Source organism: Salmo trutta, chromosome 22 (genome assembly GCF_901001165.1).
Source record: "Salmo trutta chromosome 22, fSalTru1.1, whole genome shotgun sequence".
Lineage (NCBI taxonomy): Eukaryota > Metazoa > Chordata > Actinopteri > Salmoniformes > Salmonidae > Salmo > Salmo trutta.
Window position 1 is genome coordinate 24,724,680 of NC_042978.1, and position 16,779 is coordinate 24,741,458.

General features: G+C 41.6%; 1 protein-coding gene across 2 annotated transcripts in view; it reads left to right on the forward strand.

Moving 5' to 3' along the window:
• Positions 1 to 16,779, forward strand: part of LOC115158418 (uncharacterized) — a 103,917-nt gene that overhangs the window by 62,543 nt on the left and 24,595 nt on the right. For both annotated transcript variants that reach the window (XM_029707335.1, XM_029707337.1), the window contains 2 exons: positions 8,412 to 8,555; positions 15,091 to 15,133. In XM_029707335.1, the coding sequence (XP_029563195.1) occupies positions 8,412 to 8,555; positions 15,091 to 15,133 (187 nt within the window). The remainder of the gene's footprint in view (positions 1 to 8,411; positions 8,556 to 15,090; positions 15,134 to 16,779) is intronic.

Genomic DNA, 16,779 nt, shown 5'->3' on the forward strand with positions numbered 1-16,779 from the left:
CAGTCAGTACTTGCTGTGTTCTAATAACTATTATTATTAAAACTTATTGTATTGCCAATAATTCATTACACAACACAGTAATTGTATTTTGTATATTTTATAGTACACAGAAAAAGGTGGTTGATTACATTGGGTATTCTAATGAACCAAGTAATTTGTGCTGTCCCTCTTTTTGTTTTATGCCTGCACAGGCTATATATTTAACTTTGTATATTACTGTTTGGTTCAGCAATCTTATGCTCGGCATCCAGTAGTTCTTGCCTACGCAGAACTTTATTTGATTTGCTACATTTGTTCCATCCGTATTTGTTTATTTGGTGCTGGTGATTACCGTTTTATTTAACTGCGCTCTGCTTGGCCCATTCATTCTCCAGAGGCGTCAGTCTCACGCGGCACTCTTAGCAATCATTTTAGCGTTGTTGCCACTGTGAAGTTTATCTCTCCTGTCGGCACCCATCACTTCTTTCAACACGGTAACATATTCTCTGTCTGCTTCATTTGCATCCCGCAAATTGGCTGCATCTGGTCTTTTGATGACAAAAGAGAAGTTAATCAGAACAGCTCGAGCCACTCTCCTTGCATCTCCTTTTCCTCCACACAACAACACCACCAACAACATCACCACCAACAACAACTTCACCAACAACACCACCACCAGCAACAACATCACCAACAACACCACCAACAACTTCACCAACAACACCACCACCAGCAACAACATCACCAACAACACCACCAACAACAACAACAACATCACCAACAACACCACCAACAACAACATCACCAACAACACCACCAACAACATCACCACCAACAACAACTTCACCAACAACACCACCACCAGCAACAACATCACCAACAACATCACCAACAACACCACCAACAACAACAACAACATCACCAACAACACCACCAACAACAACAACAACATCACCAACATCACCAACAACACCACCAACAACATCACCACCAACAACAACTTCACCAACAACACCACCACCAGCAACAACATCACCAACAACACCACCACCAACAACAACAACAACAGCAACACCAACAACATAACCAACAACATCACCAACAACAACAACAACACACCTCATCAGCGCCAATAGGATGCATAATATTGATCTCAAACTGTACAGATCCACTAGTCACTCATTATGTGGAGGAACATTGTCTTTCCAATCTGTGACTGGAATTGGGATCATGTGTCATATGGCAGAACTATCTTTAAATACCACTTCCACAGAGACTCACATATAATTGAATTACCTGTAGTTTGAGACAAATGTCCTGATGTTCTGTTTGGTAATGCGTCAATAAGCGGTTAATGGTTTTGAGTTGGACTGCACACACACACACACACACACACACACACACACACACACACACATACTTCCTTAAATTCATTGTAGTTCATCCAAGCTGGAGTTAACGTTATTTGCAGCTTTTTCATTCAACTCCTTCCTGGATGCTCTTGGCCTAACTTGACATCTTGGTAAGCAATTTCCTCACCACCCATTTGTCAGACCATCATTTTGATGTATAATTATCACCCTGAACATAATTCTATAGTGCAGCCTATTCGGAGCAAGAGAACAGTGGAATAAAATAGAAATGGTCTTATGTTGGGCTTGCTCAAGCATAGTCACAACAAATGAACAGATAAATCTCCACAGCCCTGCTCCTGGAGTGCAGAAATCAACCGTTGGAGGTCTTGTCCATTCCTGTCTTTGTATACCCTGTGTTCTGCCCCTTGTGTCCAACCAATGATTATTAAGCATATTTCAGTTTATGTTTTTCATTTCAGTTCCTCCAAATGTCAGTAACACTTTATCCCTGCTTTGAGAGAAGACCCATTGTTTTTGTTTATATCTCAGCAATGTTCCTTTTTCATGTCCACGGTTAGCAATAGGATTTTTTTTAATTGTCTAATCTGTTTTTATTAAATATGCATGATTTGGGGTAAAACATTTTTTGGAATAATTAGGGACTAGGGTGAGTTGGTTAATTTGTGTGGGTTTTTGGCAGAGGAGGGTGATGGCTGTGGCATGAGTCTGTTGACACTTTCCCAGCTGTTGTAGCCGGGCCCGGGATATGCCATGCCATCCAGGCTGCAGGCCCTGTTGTAGCCGGACCCGGGATATGCCATGCCATCCAGGCTGCAGGCCCTGTTGTAGCCGGGCCCGGGATATGCCATACCATCCAGGCTGCAGGCCCTGTTGTAGCCGGGCCCGGGATATGCCATGCCATCCAGGCTGCAGGCCCTGTTGTAGCCGGACCCGGGATATGCCATGCCATCCAGGCTGCAGGCCCTGTTGTAGCCGGACCCGGGATATGCCATGCCATCCAGGCTGCAGGCCCTGTTGTAGCCGGGCCCGGGATATGCCATGCCATCCAGGCTGCAGGCCCTGTTGTAGCCGGGCCCGGGATATGCCATGCCATCCAGGCTGCAGGCCCTGTTGTAGCCGGACCCGGGATATGCCATGCCATCCAGGGTGCAGGCCCTGTTGTAGCCGGGCCCGGGATATGCCATGCCATCCAGGCTGCAGGCCCTGTTGTAGCCGGGCCCGGGATATGCCATGCCATCCAGGCTGCAGGCCCTGTTGTAGCCGGGCCCGGGATATGCCATGCCATCCAGGCTGCAGGCCCTGTTGTAGCCGGGCCCGGGATATGCCATGCCATCCAGGCTGCAGGCCCTGTTGTAGCCGGGCCCGGGATATGCCATGCCATCCAGGCTGCAGGCCCTGTTGTAGCCGGACCCGGGATATGCCATGCCATCCAGGCTGCAGGCCCTGTTGTAGCCGGGCCCGAGATATGCCATGCCATCCAGGCTGCAGGCCCTGTGTTGTGTTGGTTGTTTATTAATGTCATCGCCCTGCCCTGTATGTCCCCACCCATGCTCATGGCTTCCCAACACAGGCCAAGCTACCATAGCCTGGGACCTCTGCCAACCCTGTCCCTACACTGTGTTGTGTTCCTCACAGCCACCGCTGCCTCAGACCCTGTCCCTGCCCACTGTCGCTGTCTAATTACTGCACTTACAGCATGGGGGAAACATCAGCCACACCGCCAACACTTTCCTGTCCACCACTTCCCATGAGTCAGCTCTGTAATGCATCTACTTTGTGAGTTTCGTTATCTATTTTAGATACTCCATCCTACTATCCAAGCCCCATTAGTCCATATCTAACTGGGAAAATAGCAAAGTGAATTAGCCATGAGAAAAGCTGGTGAATTTGATGGTAATAGAGCAATTTGTTTTGAAGTGAATGATCAGCTGCACCACAGCAATCAACTGTTTTAATTGCCATCACAGGATTTAAACTTAGCACTAAGGCTCCAGACAGTTTATGTAATATCAATCTTCTTTACCAATCTGTACCTTCCAGCTTACCCATCTTTGATTTACCTAGACCAATAAGACCTGTGCCTTGAGCCACCTTGTAGAATGCACTTTCATCGCCTAGCATTCAGCTCCTTAGCAAACTATTTCAAACAAATGATGCGGCTTATGCTCCCTTGTTTTGATTAAGTTTGCTTAAAGGTCCAATGCAGCCATTTTTTTCTCAATATGAAATCAAATTCTGGGTAACAATTAAGTACCTTACTATGATTTTTTTTTTCAATTAAAATGGTAAAAAATAAACAAAAGTATCAACTTAGAAAATATAAATTTTTCAACCAACCACCAATTTTATCTTGGACTTTCTGGGAGTGGTCTGAGTTATTGGCAGAGAAGTTTGGAAGTCTCTTTCTTATTTGTCTGATGTCGCGCCACCACAACAGGCTGACATTTCAGGTGGTCTTTTCAAACAGCTAAAAAGGTCATTATCATCTTTTTCACAATTTCACAGTATTATTCCAACCTCATAGTGTGGAAAATATATAATATATATAAATCCCGTTTTTGACTACACTGGGCCTTTAAGGTAGACGGTGTCCTACAGTACGTGGCGAATAATTTAGTCATCAGCGTGCCAGTCGCAGTGTGAGCCGACGCCGGTGGCACTTCATTAATGAACACAAAGGCGAGTGTGGACTAATCATTGATCAACGGGAGAACGCCTACTGCGAAGACTGCCACTGATGAGCTATTGCAGTCCACTCGCGTGATTTGAAATGGGACGCCCCCTTTGTCACCTAGAGTACATCTAGAGAGCACGGCTCCAACAGCCAAGCAGTGAACCTCTGATAAACAGTCCCTAAGCTATCAAAGAACTACCCATTTCCATTAAACATGTCTATAAATCTGGGTATGTTTGAGAAGTGACACACTGATAGATGTAAGAGGGCATTTCACAATGTACCACTACAAGGCCCTCCACAGTTAAAGGGCCCATTAGGAGGCAGGACTGGAGTCATTAGAATGAATTGGACTTGTAATCATTTCTGACCATGGAAAGGTTATCACTGCGATATTTCCCCTCACATTTTAGATACATTGATCTGCAGGTCGTGTCAGGGAGCTCGGCTGACACAGGGTTTAAAGACTCAAACATTTAGGGGAGAGCTGGGACGAAAGTAACACGGGGCGAAAGTAACGGCCATTTTCTCAGATAAGACAGAAGCTAGAATGACGTAGTGAAGTCAGCATGTTCCTAATGAGGAGGACGAGCTCCCTGCAAAAAACATCCCAGTCCGACCATGTTTCACCAAGTTATCAACAAAAGGTAGTTTTAAGTGTTTTAAGTTAAAAAAAACATATCCTGAAGTGTTTTTCAGTTGTACAGTTGTGTTTAGTTGTTTAAGGTTCCAAACATACGGTATGTCATTTTCTTAACCCATCTAGTGACTAAATGACAGCACAGGTTTCAAGTATCATGCTAGCTAGTCTTGGGTGTTAGTGTAACCGATGTGAAATGGCTAGTTAGTTAGCGGTGGTGCACGCTAAAAGCATTTCAATCGGGTGACGTCACTCGCTCTGCGACCTGGAGTAGTTGTTCCCCTTGCTCTGCAAGGGCCGTGGCTTTTGTGGCGCGATGGGTAACGATGCTTCGTGGGTGTCAGTTGTTGATGTGTGCAGAGGGTCCCTGGTTCAAGCCCAGTTTGGGGCGAGGAGAGGGACGGACGCTATACTGTTACATTAGCCTGGGAGAAGTTACAGGAGAGACGGGTGGGACGATGACCTGGATGACCTGAAAAATAAATAAATAATAGTTTAAGCACAGGCCATTGTCTCCTCTAATTCATATTGCTTTTATAATGTTAGCAGAATATCAACAAGTGACTGAATGTTTGAAAATTATGTATAACATCATTAGAATTATGCCTTAAAACTGCAATATGTAATTTTTTGGGCAACCCAACCAAATTTACAGATCTATCATCCTCATTGAATGCAAGTCTAAGAAGCGATAGATCTTAGACTAACTTTATTTTTGTGCGTCTTTTACTTGCGGTTTTGTACACTATTTTCAAACACCTGAAAATACAATATTTTTGGTTATTGAAAACATATTTCGCAGCAGTTTAGATAGTACAATGATTCTCTGCACTAAACATTGTTTTGAAATTAGGCTAACAATTCGAATTTTTGTGATTTCTGCGTATTGCACCTTTAATCAATTGACTTGATGGATCAGATTCTCACATAGTATTTTATTGACAGATTAGTGGTTAAAAATGTTTATCTTTATGATTCTGGGGGTTAATTACCTTGTGTCAAGCCATAGAAATGTGATACGCCTGATGAGTTTGCCATTTGTGGAGAGAATAAAAATGTTTATTCTATCAATGCATGAGGAGTGCGCATGAGAAGGACAGCTGGAGCGCACCTGATTGGTAGGGCTAAGCATGAACAGTCACTGAAAAACATATCCTATTTGTTTCTCACAATTTTCAATAACTATTCATCCTTAGCCCTACAAAGGGGGTAGGGGGGTTCTGTGGTAAGCTGAGCTGTCAAAAACCCTGTTGTTATTGCACTTTTTATGTATTTAGTGGTGAAAGTTATTTCATTTACCCTCACTCACATTGAATTCAGTGACATTTCTGAATTTCTTTTCAGTAATGATGGCAACTGCAATCTCCATCCGATTCCAACTTAAGTGCGATCGTTTTTGCCACACATAATTTTCCTCCCCAAAATCTGGGAATATACTTCTGTGTGACTGCATTGATTCCTGTGCTGATCCTTTCCTTGAAACCTCCTCACTCACCCCCAGTTCAATAAACGTGTTGGGATTATGGCTCCACAAAAGCATGTTGGCCTACCCAACATGTAGTCAACAGGGCTTGATTTTCCCTCAATTTGGACTGAGAATGCTACAACATTTATCACTGATGGCGAGGGGGGGGGGGGACTATAGAGAGAGAGCGGTATACCCTGTTTGGTGGTCTATTCTATCACAGCTAGGCTGCAGAATGAATGACACAAGGCATTGACCCGTTACTATCTCAAATTTCCAGGTAAAATCTAGATCTGTAGCTAGATAATCTTCTGTGCCGAAAATGGCCTCCGTACCACACAGGTAATACAGTATATGGTCCATTTATCTAGAGAAATTGAGTTATGTTTGATTTGTTCACCATGTCAGTAGACTGACAGGCTTGCGCCGCCTGGGTTGAAGTTTACTGAAGGGTGAAATATGTCTATAGAACAAAATAGAATGCATGATGACACATGCACACATGTTGGAGGAATTCAATTAAAGCACATAGATTGAAGTAGTGAAACTTCCTTAACCACATGAAAAACGAACATGTACCCATCAAATGTAACTACTGTACACAGTATACTTGTCAGCTGCTACATACAGTATATGCCTTTGCTGAGGCGTATCATACCTACTGTATATCCATAGTGTCTAACCAGTTGAGAAAAAGGAGAAAGCTTGTGACAGATGGCTGACTCTGAGTCTAGTAGTTTTGTCAGATGTTCTGTCCAAGACAGTATACAGCGGAGACACACACTCAAGGTATAGATTCTGTGTTTATAGGAAATGTCAATTACCTGTTCAGTTGCTTCTTGTCACTAGTGGATCCAATGTTCTGTGTAGTCAGTGGCAGACTGTACATGATTCTGTTAAACAGTGAGATGTAGAAACAAGCAATGCATCCCCAGTCTTTAGACAACAGGGTTGTCATGGTGCTGTGTCGGTTCAAGGATATAGAATTACATGATACAGTGCATTCGGAAAGTATTCAGACCCCTTCCCTTTTTCCACATGTTGTTATATTACAGCCTTATCCTAAAATGTATTAAATAATTTTTTCCCCTCATCAATCTACACAAAATACCCCATAATGACAAAGCGAAAACAGGTTTTTAGAAATTTTTGCAAATGTATTAGAAATAAAAAACAGATACCTTATTTACATAAGTATTTGCTATTAGACACGAAATTGAGCTCAGGTGTCACGGCTGTTGTATGAACGGGACCAAGGCGCAGCGGATGTTGAGTTCCACATATTTATTACAAAGTGAAACTTTAAGCAAAAGCAAATAAATCAATACACGAACAACGAAACATGACTACGTGGTGCACGTGCACAAACACAAAACAATATCCCACAAACACAGGTGGGAAAAATAGCTACTTAAATATGATCCCCAATTAGAGGCAACGATTACCAGCTGCCTCTAATTGGGAACCAAACCAAAACACCAACATAGAAATGTAAAACTAGAACACCCCCTCGTCACGCCCTGACCTACTACACTATAGAGAAACAAGGGCTGTCTATGGTCAGGGCGTGACATCAGGTGCATCCTGTTTCCATTGAACGCAGAGCTTGAGAGGATCTGCAGAGAACAATGGGAGAAACTCCCCAAATACAGGTGTGCCAAGCTTGTAGTGTCATACCCAAGAAGACTCAAGGTTGTAATCACTGCCAAAGGTGCTTCAACAGAGTACTGAGTAAAGGGTCTGAATACTTATGTAAATGTCATATCTCCGTTTTTTTTTTTAATACATATGTAAAAAATTCAAAAAAACTGTTTTTGCTTTGTCATTATGGGGTATTGTGTGTAGATTGATGAGGGGAAATAACAATATCATCAATTTTAGAATAAGGCAGTAACGTAACAAAATGTTGAAAAAGTCATGTTTGTTTTATATTAGAATTCTTTCAATATGTCTCTGGTGTAAGGACCATTTATATGTAATAGAAAGCAATTTTGCTTTGTCCTCTATTTTCTGTGTTACATATTGTCGACTCGTTTGTTTTCATTTGAGGACAGAAATAATACTGTATGTTGAGATGCCACACAGTACACTTGTCAACCAACATGAAAGAGACAGAAATTACCCAATTAATACTCTCTCAATGTCTGTCTCTCTATATCTATATTACTCTCATTATTTTATTATCTCCTCCTCTCTCTCTCTCTCTTTCTCTCTCTCTCTCTCTCTCTCTCTCTCTCTCTCTCTCTCTCTCTCTCTCATTCTCTCTCTCTCTATCAGGTGCTGGGCTGTTTTGGAGATCGTCCCCCAGATGTCAGTTCAGAGGGTTATGGAGGAAGGTGTGGTGAACACTACCAGTAGTGTCGTCTCTGAGTCCTCTCCAACAGCCTACACCATGGTCTACTCCAACATCTCCCTGGAGGAGTGTGTACAGTACTCTATTTCATATACTCTTTTCTGCAGATTCTCTCACAGACCCATTAACTTCAAAGAGTTACAGTTCATATAAGGAAATCAGTCAATTGTAATAAATTAATTAGGTGCATCGATAAAATGCAATTGTGTTTGTTGTCCGTAGCTTATGCCTGCCCGTACCATAACCCCACCGCCACCATGGGGCACTCTGTTCACAACGTTTACCTCAGCAAACCGCTCGCCCACACGACGCCTTACACTCATTCTGCCATCTGCTTGGTACAGTTGAAAGCGGGATTCAACACACTTCTCCAGCATGCCAGTGGCCATCAAAGTTGAGCATTTTCCCACTGAAGTCGTGAGGATGACGAGCATGCAAATTAGCTTCTCTGACACGTTTCTGACAGTTTGTGCAGAAATTCCGAATGTGGAGGTCCTGGGCTGACATGGTTACATGTGTTCTGCGGTTGCGAGGCCGGCTGGACCTGCCAAATTCTCTAAAACGACATTATAGGTGGCTTATGGTAGATAAATTAGCATTAAATTATCTGGCAACAGCTCTGGTGGAGATTCCTGCAGTCAGCATGCCAATTGCACACTCCCTCAAAACTTGACACCTCTGTGGCATTGTGTTGTGTGACATAACTGCACATTTTAGAGTGGCCTTTTATTGTCAACCAGCACAAGGTGCACCTGTGTAATGGTCATGCTGTTTAATCAGCTTCTTGATATGCCACACCTGTCAGGTGGATGGATTATCTTGGCAAAGGAGAAATACTCACTAACAGGGATGTAAACAAAAGGGATTTAAACAAATTTGTGCACAACATTTAAGCTTTTTGTGCATATGGAACATTTCTGTAATCTTTTATTTCAGCTCATGAAACATGGGACCAACACTTTACATGTTGCTTTATATTTTTGTTCAGAATATAATAGTGTGTCCCTGTGTGGTGTAGTGTATAGTACCACTTGCCAGCCTCTCTAAGGAAAGTTGGTTAGTCAAATAGCAGCATCTGTTTCACCGTTCACACACTACTTTATTACATGCTCTAACGTGCTATTAGAGCCTTTGACGAGCATCCCTTTGCTTCTTTCACTATAAAAAGATTGTCAATGGTTCTTGATTTCTGAAATATTATGAAATTACGAAACTATTCTTCCAAGTGTATTACTTTTATTTTATTTTGAAGGGAACACTTCTAGGGTACATAGTAGATCTTTGTAGATAGAAGGAGCTCTTTGGTAAAAGGGTTAAATTGGTCATCAAAAGGAAAGGAGGACCAAGACACCCTTCATATAATTAAAATGCCTTTATTTGTATGGGCATGTTCAATGGAACAAATATTTTAAAGCTCTGTATTTCAGATGAAGGCCATGCTGCCGAATTGAGTTTTAAAATCTTTGTTCCATTGAAATTGCCATACAAATAAAGGCATTTTAATTGTATGAAATGTGCCTTGGTCTTCCTTGCTTTTTATATCCTTTTTTTAATTTGAATTTGATTTCCATGGAAACTGTGATGATAGTTTAATACTGCATAGTCTTGGTGCATTTTCTCCCCTGGTAACTTGTGTGGCCAGGCCTGCTGTGGACCTGCCTCCACTTCCAATAGAAGGAACAGATGAAACACCAGAACAGGGTTTGTGGCAGTTTGCACCAAGACATGAATTAGGCAATGAAAACAAGTTAAGCAGAAAGAGAGTGTACACAGAATGTTTTTCTTTCTTTCTTCTTCCTCTCTTCATATTTGAAGGCATAAGATGTGATGTGCCCAGTCGACTTCTTCTAGTTCCTCAGGCTCGATGATTCAGCCAGCTCTCTGACACTCAAGCCATTTTACAGTCCATACAGGGTTGTATGTATTTATATTCTTAAGTTCTGCTTTCATCTATATATGAGAGCATGTGGGCAGATGGCTGGATGTATTATATATCAGGCAAGATTAAGATTAATTATTCAGTGTTGTTTGTGTAAGGTTGGGGAATAGCAGACCCCTGGGGTTGGTTGGAGACCAAGTGTCAGGGTTTGCCTCAGAGATAAAAGATAATGAGGAAATGTATTCCCCTCCAGTCCTGCTTCATTTCCACTGACTGTCAATGCTCTGGTGGAAAGTCCCCAACAACATTACATTCAAAGTAGGGGAATTCTCACAACCAATCCACACACCAATGCTGTAACATGCAAGCAGCTTGTACTTACTTAAAACTAGCAGTCAATTGGTAAAGAGAAGGGATTTACATGTATAGAGCACTGCTTGTTTTGCAAAGTTAATGTAAAGCAAAGTGGCTCAAGAGTATTGTTTGAAGTCAAACATGTCATGATATCGCTACTGTCTATTTATGCATAGGTCAAACACAGGGCCACGTATACGTAAACATTCACAAACATGTCAATAGTATAAAATCAGTTGTATCAATTCAGTTGTAAAGGGAGGTTTTAACAGGAACCCCACCTGTATGGTATTCTGCCATTTGGATCATGTTGACTTGCAAAACTGTTATTTTCAATATAATAACTTGACATTTATTTAATTTATTTTTCACTCAAATGTATTGTTCATCAGTCATCCATTTGAAAAGTTTTGTTTGTATTTTTGCTCAAAATGGCTCCGAATGCTATTGACAGGTGTCATATGCTCTGTAGCGTGTTGGTATTGGTGCTTACAGAGAGCAACAGTGCCCCCTAAAGGCCATTGTCTGCCAATCACTGTAATGAGGATCAGCTATTGTTACACCATGCAAACAGTCTGCTAGCACATGGAGAACACGTAATAAAACAACTGGAATCATAACTGTCTATATTTACCATACAGATGCACTATTCCCTGTGTGTATGTGTGGCGGTAGCGGTGATCCAAATGTTGTTTTGATTGTCCTTGACATCTCAGTGGCAATATTAAAGATCCAGCTGTTTGTTACAAATCAACAGCATGTCATATGGTGTGTCACTGTGTTTATGAGTGGCTTTAAAGCATAAGTACAGTAGTAGTTAAATCCAGGCCTGTTTGTTGTGTTGTGTGTTTTTCCCTGACAGCTTGGACAGTGTTTTGACGAGATTTCAACCCTTAGCCCTAAATCTGCCACCCCTCTCTGCTACCATGTCTCCAACACCCCCTTCCCTTAGCCTCACATCATCCTGCCTCTAGGAGGGTAATGAAGGGAAAGGCTTCCCTGATGGGGAGAGAATGTTTAGCAGGATTTACTTACCTTTGCAGAGGGATTTGAAAGGATTACATCCCCACATCTACACCCAAAATGTTTTTCTACTCCAAGGTCATGGAGTGATTGTTGTACTCAGCTCCTGAAGTGCAGAACTGCAGTAGCTCATGAGGCTGGGACTCGGCAGACAGACATGGCTTTATGATAGCGTAGGCAGAACTAAATATCCACTGTTGTTGACATACCCAGCCTGCTTATTAAGGCCCAAACACTGATTGTTTCTGTCAGCAGAAGTGCGCCCACATTTGGTTTTGCTTATTCCACAGAAAATTTGACAAAGACTTGGGGGACAAAACCACGAGGGTATCTGAGCTCGATTGAAAATGTGGGGCATCCAATTTCTTAGCAAAGCTGTGGAACGATTTGAAAATTGGAGGTCAGACACGGAACGTTTCACACAATCCGGGGCGAGAGAGACAGCGGCTCCAGAGGCGTCCTGAGAAAGAAATAATTAAAGCCGGAGAAATTCATTTGCACCGGAGTCACAGGAAGTCATGGAGGATGTCATCATATCCTAAGTACACTATATATATACACAAGTATGTGGACACCCCTTCAAATGAGTGGATTCTGCTATTTCAGCCACACCCATTGCTGACGGGTATAAAATCGAGCACACAGTCATGCAATCTCCATAGAAAAATATTGGCAGTAGAATGGCCTTACTGAAGAGCTCAGTGACTTTCAACGTGGCACCGTCATAGGATGCCACCTTTCCAACAAGTCAGTTCGTCACATTTCTGCCCTGCTTGAGCTTCCCCTGTCAACTGTAAGTGCTGTTATTGTGAAGTGGATACGTCAGGGAGCAACAACAGCTCAGCCGCGAAGTAGTAGGCCCCACAAGCTCACAGAATGGGACCGACGAGTGCTGAAGCGTGTAGCGCGTAAAAATTGTCTGTCCTCGGTTGCAACCTCAGCACAAGAACTGTTCGTCTGGAGCGTCAGGAAATGGCTTTTCCATAGTTCCAGTGAAGGGAAATGTTAACGCTACAGCGTACAATGACATTCTAGACTATTCTGTGCTTCCAACTTTGTGGCAACAGTTTGGGGAAGGCCCTTTCCTGTTTCAGCATGACAATGCCCCCATGCACAAAGCGAGGTCCATATAGAAATGGTTTGTCGAGATCGGTGTGGAAGAACTTGACTGGCCTGCACAGAGCCCTGACCTCAACCCCATCAAAAACATTTGGGATGAATTGGAATGCCGACTGCAATTCAGGCCTAATAGCCCAACATCAGTGCCCTACCTCACTAATGCTCTTGTGGCTGAATGGAAGCAAGCCTCTGCCACAATGTTCCAACATCTAGTGGAAAGCCTTCCCATAATATTGGAGGCTGTTAATGCAGGAAAGGGGGGACCAACTCCATATTAATGCCCATGATTTTGGAATGAGCAGGTGTCCACATACTATTGGTCATGTAGTGTATTACCTGTCTCGCTCACAAGAGCCCTAGTTAAATGTTTTAAGCATCTCACTGAAAGAAATTTAAGATTTTCTCTTCAATTTAATCTAAAAGAGACACATACTTTAGCTGACACTGCTAATAAATGGGTGGAGGGATTGTGTGTGTGACTAAGACCTATTCAGTAGAAATGTACAATCCTCAACAATTGACAGTGGCCATACAGCACTCCTTTCCTTTGACATAGCTGCTAAGAAAAATGGACTACAATTACAATAAAAGCACAGTAATTCATAGTTTTACCACATATTATATTGAATTTGTTATATTTAGACCAATGTTTCTAGTTTCTTCTCAACATAATCTCCTCAATGATTTAAATAGCCTGCAACCTACTGTTAGAAAGATTTTGTGCATACTGTAACTGCTCCAAATAAAGATACATCCCTGAGAATATGGCCTTCTGGCTACCAAGAAAATCTATTTGCATTTCAAAGACACAAAGCGGATAGCCAGAAGCGAAGACTTTATGCCCTTAACATGTGAAAAAGTGAATGGAGAATCACCCCACACAATCGCTGTGGGCAGCTTGACACTTCCTGTGTCTGTGTGCAAAACTACAAGTGAGATGTTGACCAGTTGTACCTACTACTCCATAACAAGAGACACATTAGCCTGATTCAATTGATGTTGAATTATAGTGAAAATCCAGCCTGCTAACAGCGAGTCCTTAGAAGCCATACAAAGCCTAATGATGTTGGAGCTCCCAAGTATTATCTTAATACATGTAGCCCACCCTGAAGTATCTGTTTTAGTTTGTAACTAATTGAAATCCACAGAAATCACCAAAGCAATAGACAAAAGTATATCTGGGACATAACCTTCAGATGAGCTTTTGATCTATTTCATCAGCCGATTCATTAGACAGACGGATGCTTTGTGCCCATTTCTCCCAAAGGTGAACCACTAATCAGTAGCTCTGCCACTGCAACTGTCTGGCAGTTTGTTTCAAGGGATGCAGATGTGTGCAGCCAACTGTAAAGAGGAATCAGCCTCCTCATCCTGGGAGCGCAATTATGTGGGGACAATGCACAAAATAATTGTTTGCAGAGGAAAAGGAAGTAGAGCAGCACTGGTTACTGCTGTTTTACACCACACTCTTCAATGCCTTATTTTCCTGTGCCAGCAATATGAAGGCTGTAACACGTCAACACCAATGCCATTCTTTCTTGCAATTCTATTTATTTGGATTTTTAAGATTTCTATTTCATAGCACAGCTGTCAATACACATAAGGAAACATAGGGATTAGTGCACAACTGAACCAATGACAAGTGTCTGGAAACTTTTTCTCAGGAGTTTATATGACTGATCATTTGAGTGGAGATATTATTCATGACTGACACTGCTATTATTCATACACTATTATTCATGACTGACACTGACATGACTGACACTGCACCTGTACATAGCCCATCTATAATTTAACCCAAACAACTACCTCTTCCCCTACTGTATTTATTTATTTTATTTATTTTGCTCCTTTGCACCATATTATTTATATTTTAACTTTTAACTTTCTTCAAACTACAAATCTACCATTCCAGTGTTTTTTCTTGCCATACTTTATTTACTTTGCCACCATGGCATTTTTTTGCCTTTACCTCCCTTATCTCACATCATTTGCTCACATTGTATATAGTCTTATTTTTTTCTACTGCATCATTGATTGTATGTTGTTCTACTCCATGTGTAACTCTGTGTTTTTGTATGTTGTCGAACTGCTTTGCTTTATCTTGGCCAGGTCGCAATTGTAAATGAGAACTTGTTCTCAACTTGCCTACCTGGTTAAATAAAGGTGAAATAAATAAATAAATAAATAAAAATGACAAATCTCAATTCTGTTTTTTCTTCTTACAGGTCAGAGAAAGCAGGAGAGATTGCAACAATCCCACTGACAAAGGTAGGAGAGTTTACTCCCGTTAGATTTACTCAATATTCCCTGTTATTTAGAGACTGAATGTAAGGTCATGGACTGACATACTCAGCCTGTTATACATCATTATATGGTCTCCATAGAGGCACATTTTAAAGACTATAGTCTCTATCACATGTTTCTGGTCAAAACTAGTTCACTAAAACTGGTCATTGGTTGGATATTAATAAAGATAACTGCCAAAATAAAGGAAACACCAACATAAAGTGTCTTAATAGGGCCAACACAAACCAGAACATCTTCAATGCACATTGGTATAAGTGTCTGGAACTGGGGAGATGCGATACAATTCTTCCACGAGAAATTACAGAATTTGGTGTTTTGTTGATGGTGGTGTAAAATGCTGTCTCAGGCGCCGCTCCAGAATATCCCATAAGTGTTCAATTGGGTTGACATCTGGTGACTGAGACGGCCATAGCATATGGTTTACATCGTTTTCATGCTCATCAAACCATTCAGTGACCACTCATGCCCTGTGGATGGGGGCATTGACATCCTATGGGGGCATAGCCATGGTAGGCAAAATAATGGTCTGCCCAGAATTTGTATAGATATACCCTAAGCATGAAGCAATGTTTTAATTGCTTAATTAACTAAGGAACCACAACTGTGTGGAAGCACCTGCTTTCAATATAATTTGTATCCCTCAAGTGTGTCAATTATTTTGGAAGTTACTTTATGTACAGTTGTTAAGATACTGTATGTGAATAGCTTGAAGTGGACCACCCTCTAGCTGTTTTTTTATGGCTGCCGTTACCTCAAAGCAAAGAAAATAAATATTTTTCATAGCACCTCAGGTAGCCACTCCGTTTTACTCCAAAATACATCATTATCGATAATAAGGATACTCCGGTGGTATAAATGTGCCAAATCACATTGTAAACAGTGTGGGGGGTAAAGAAGTTGAATTAAAGGTATAATCATCAATCTCTTTAGGGGTCTATAGAAAGTGAATAAGAAAAGTAGAATTGTGACAAGAGGCAAGCAAAGCAGACCACTCAGCCAGACTCCTGCATTTATCCCCCTTACACTTGGTGTCTTGACAACAAACAAAAACACCTTTCCTCCGCTTTTGAACTTTGAAGAAATGCAATATGTTTGTTTGAAATGTACTGTAGATGACGAGCAGAAGAAACTGTAGTAAACTGTTAATACATGTGTGGTACTATAAGAACACCAATGGCTTGGTGGTGTTCCTCTCACAAACGTGTATCAGTGTGCAAATAGAATGTCAACCAAGCAAAACGACTTTTTGGAGAAATACACAATAGTATTGTAGCACCAATTGTAATATTTAAATGGCTTTATAGTTGTAATATCACAGTGCACCTGCAACATTCCAAGGGCAATATATTTTTTAAAGGAGGGAGATGGGGTGGGGAAGAGAAACAGAATGCTTGTCTGGTAACGCTTGGAATGAGATGAGTGCACAGATAGCATGGTAGTCTTCCACAGAGAACACATACACATGAGAGAGAGGTGTTTTCTGTGGCAGTTCAAGCATAAAAAAACATTTATTTTTCTGTATCATCCCAGTGGCCTGTTTTCTTAACATCATCACAGAGGGAGAAGAGATGTGAATCACACATGAATAATGTATGCATCTTTCCAAA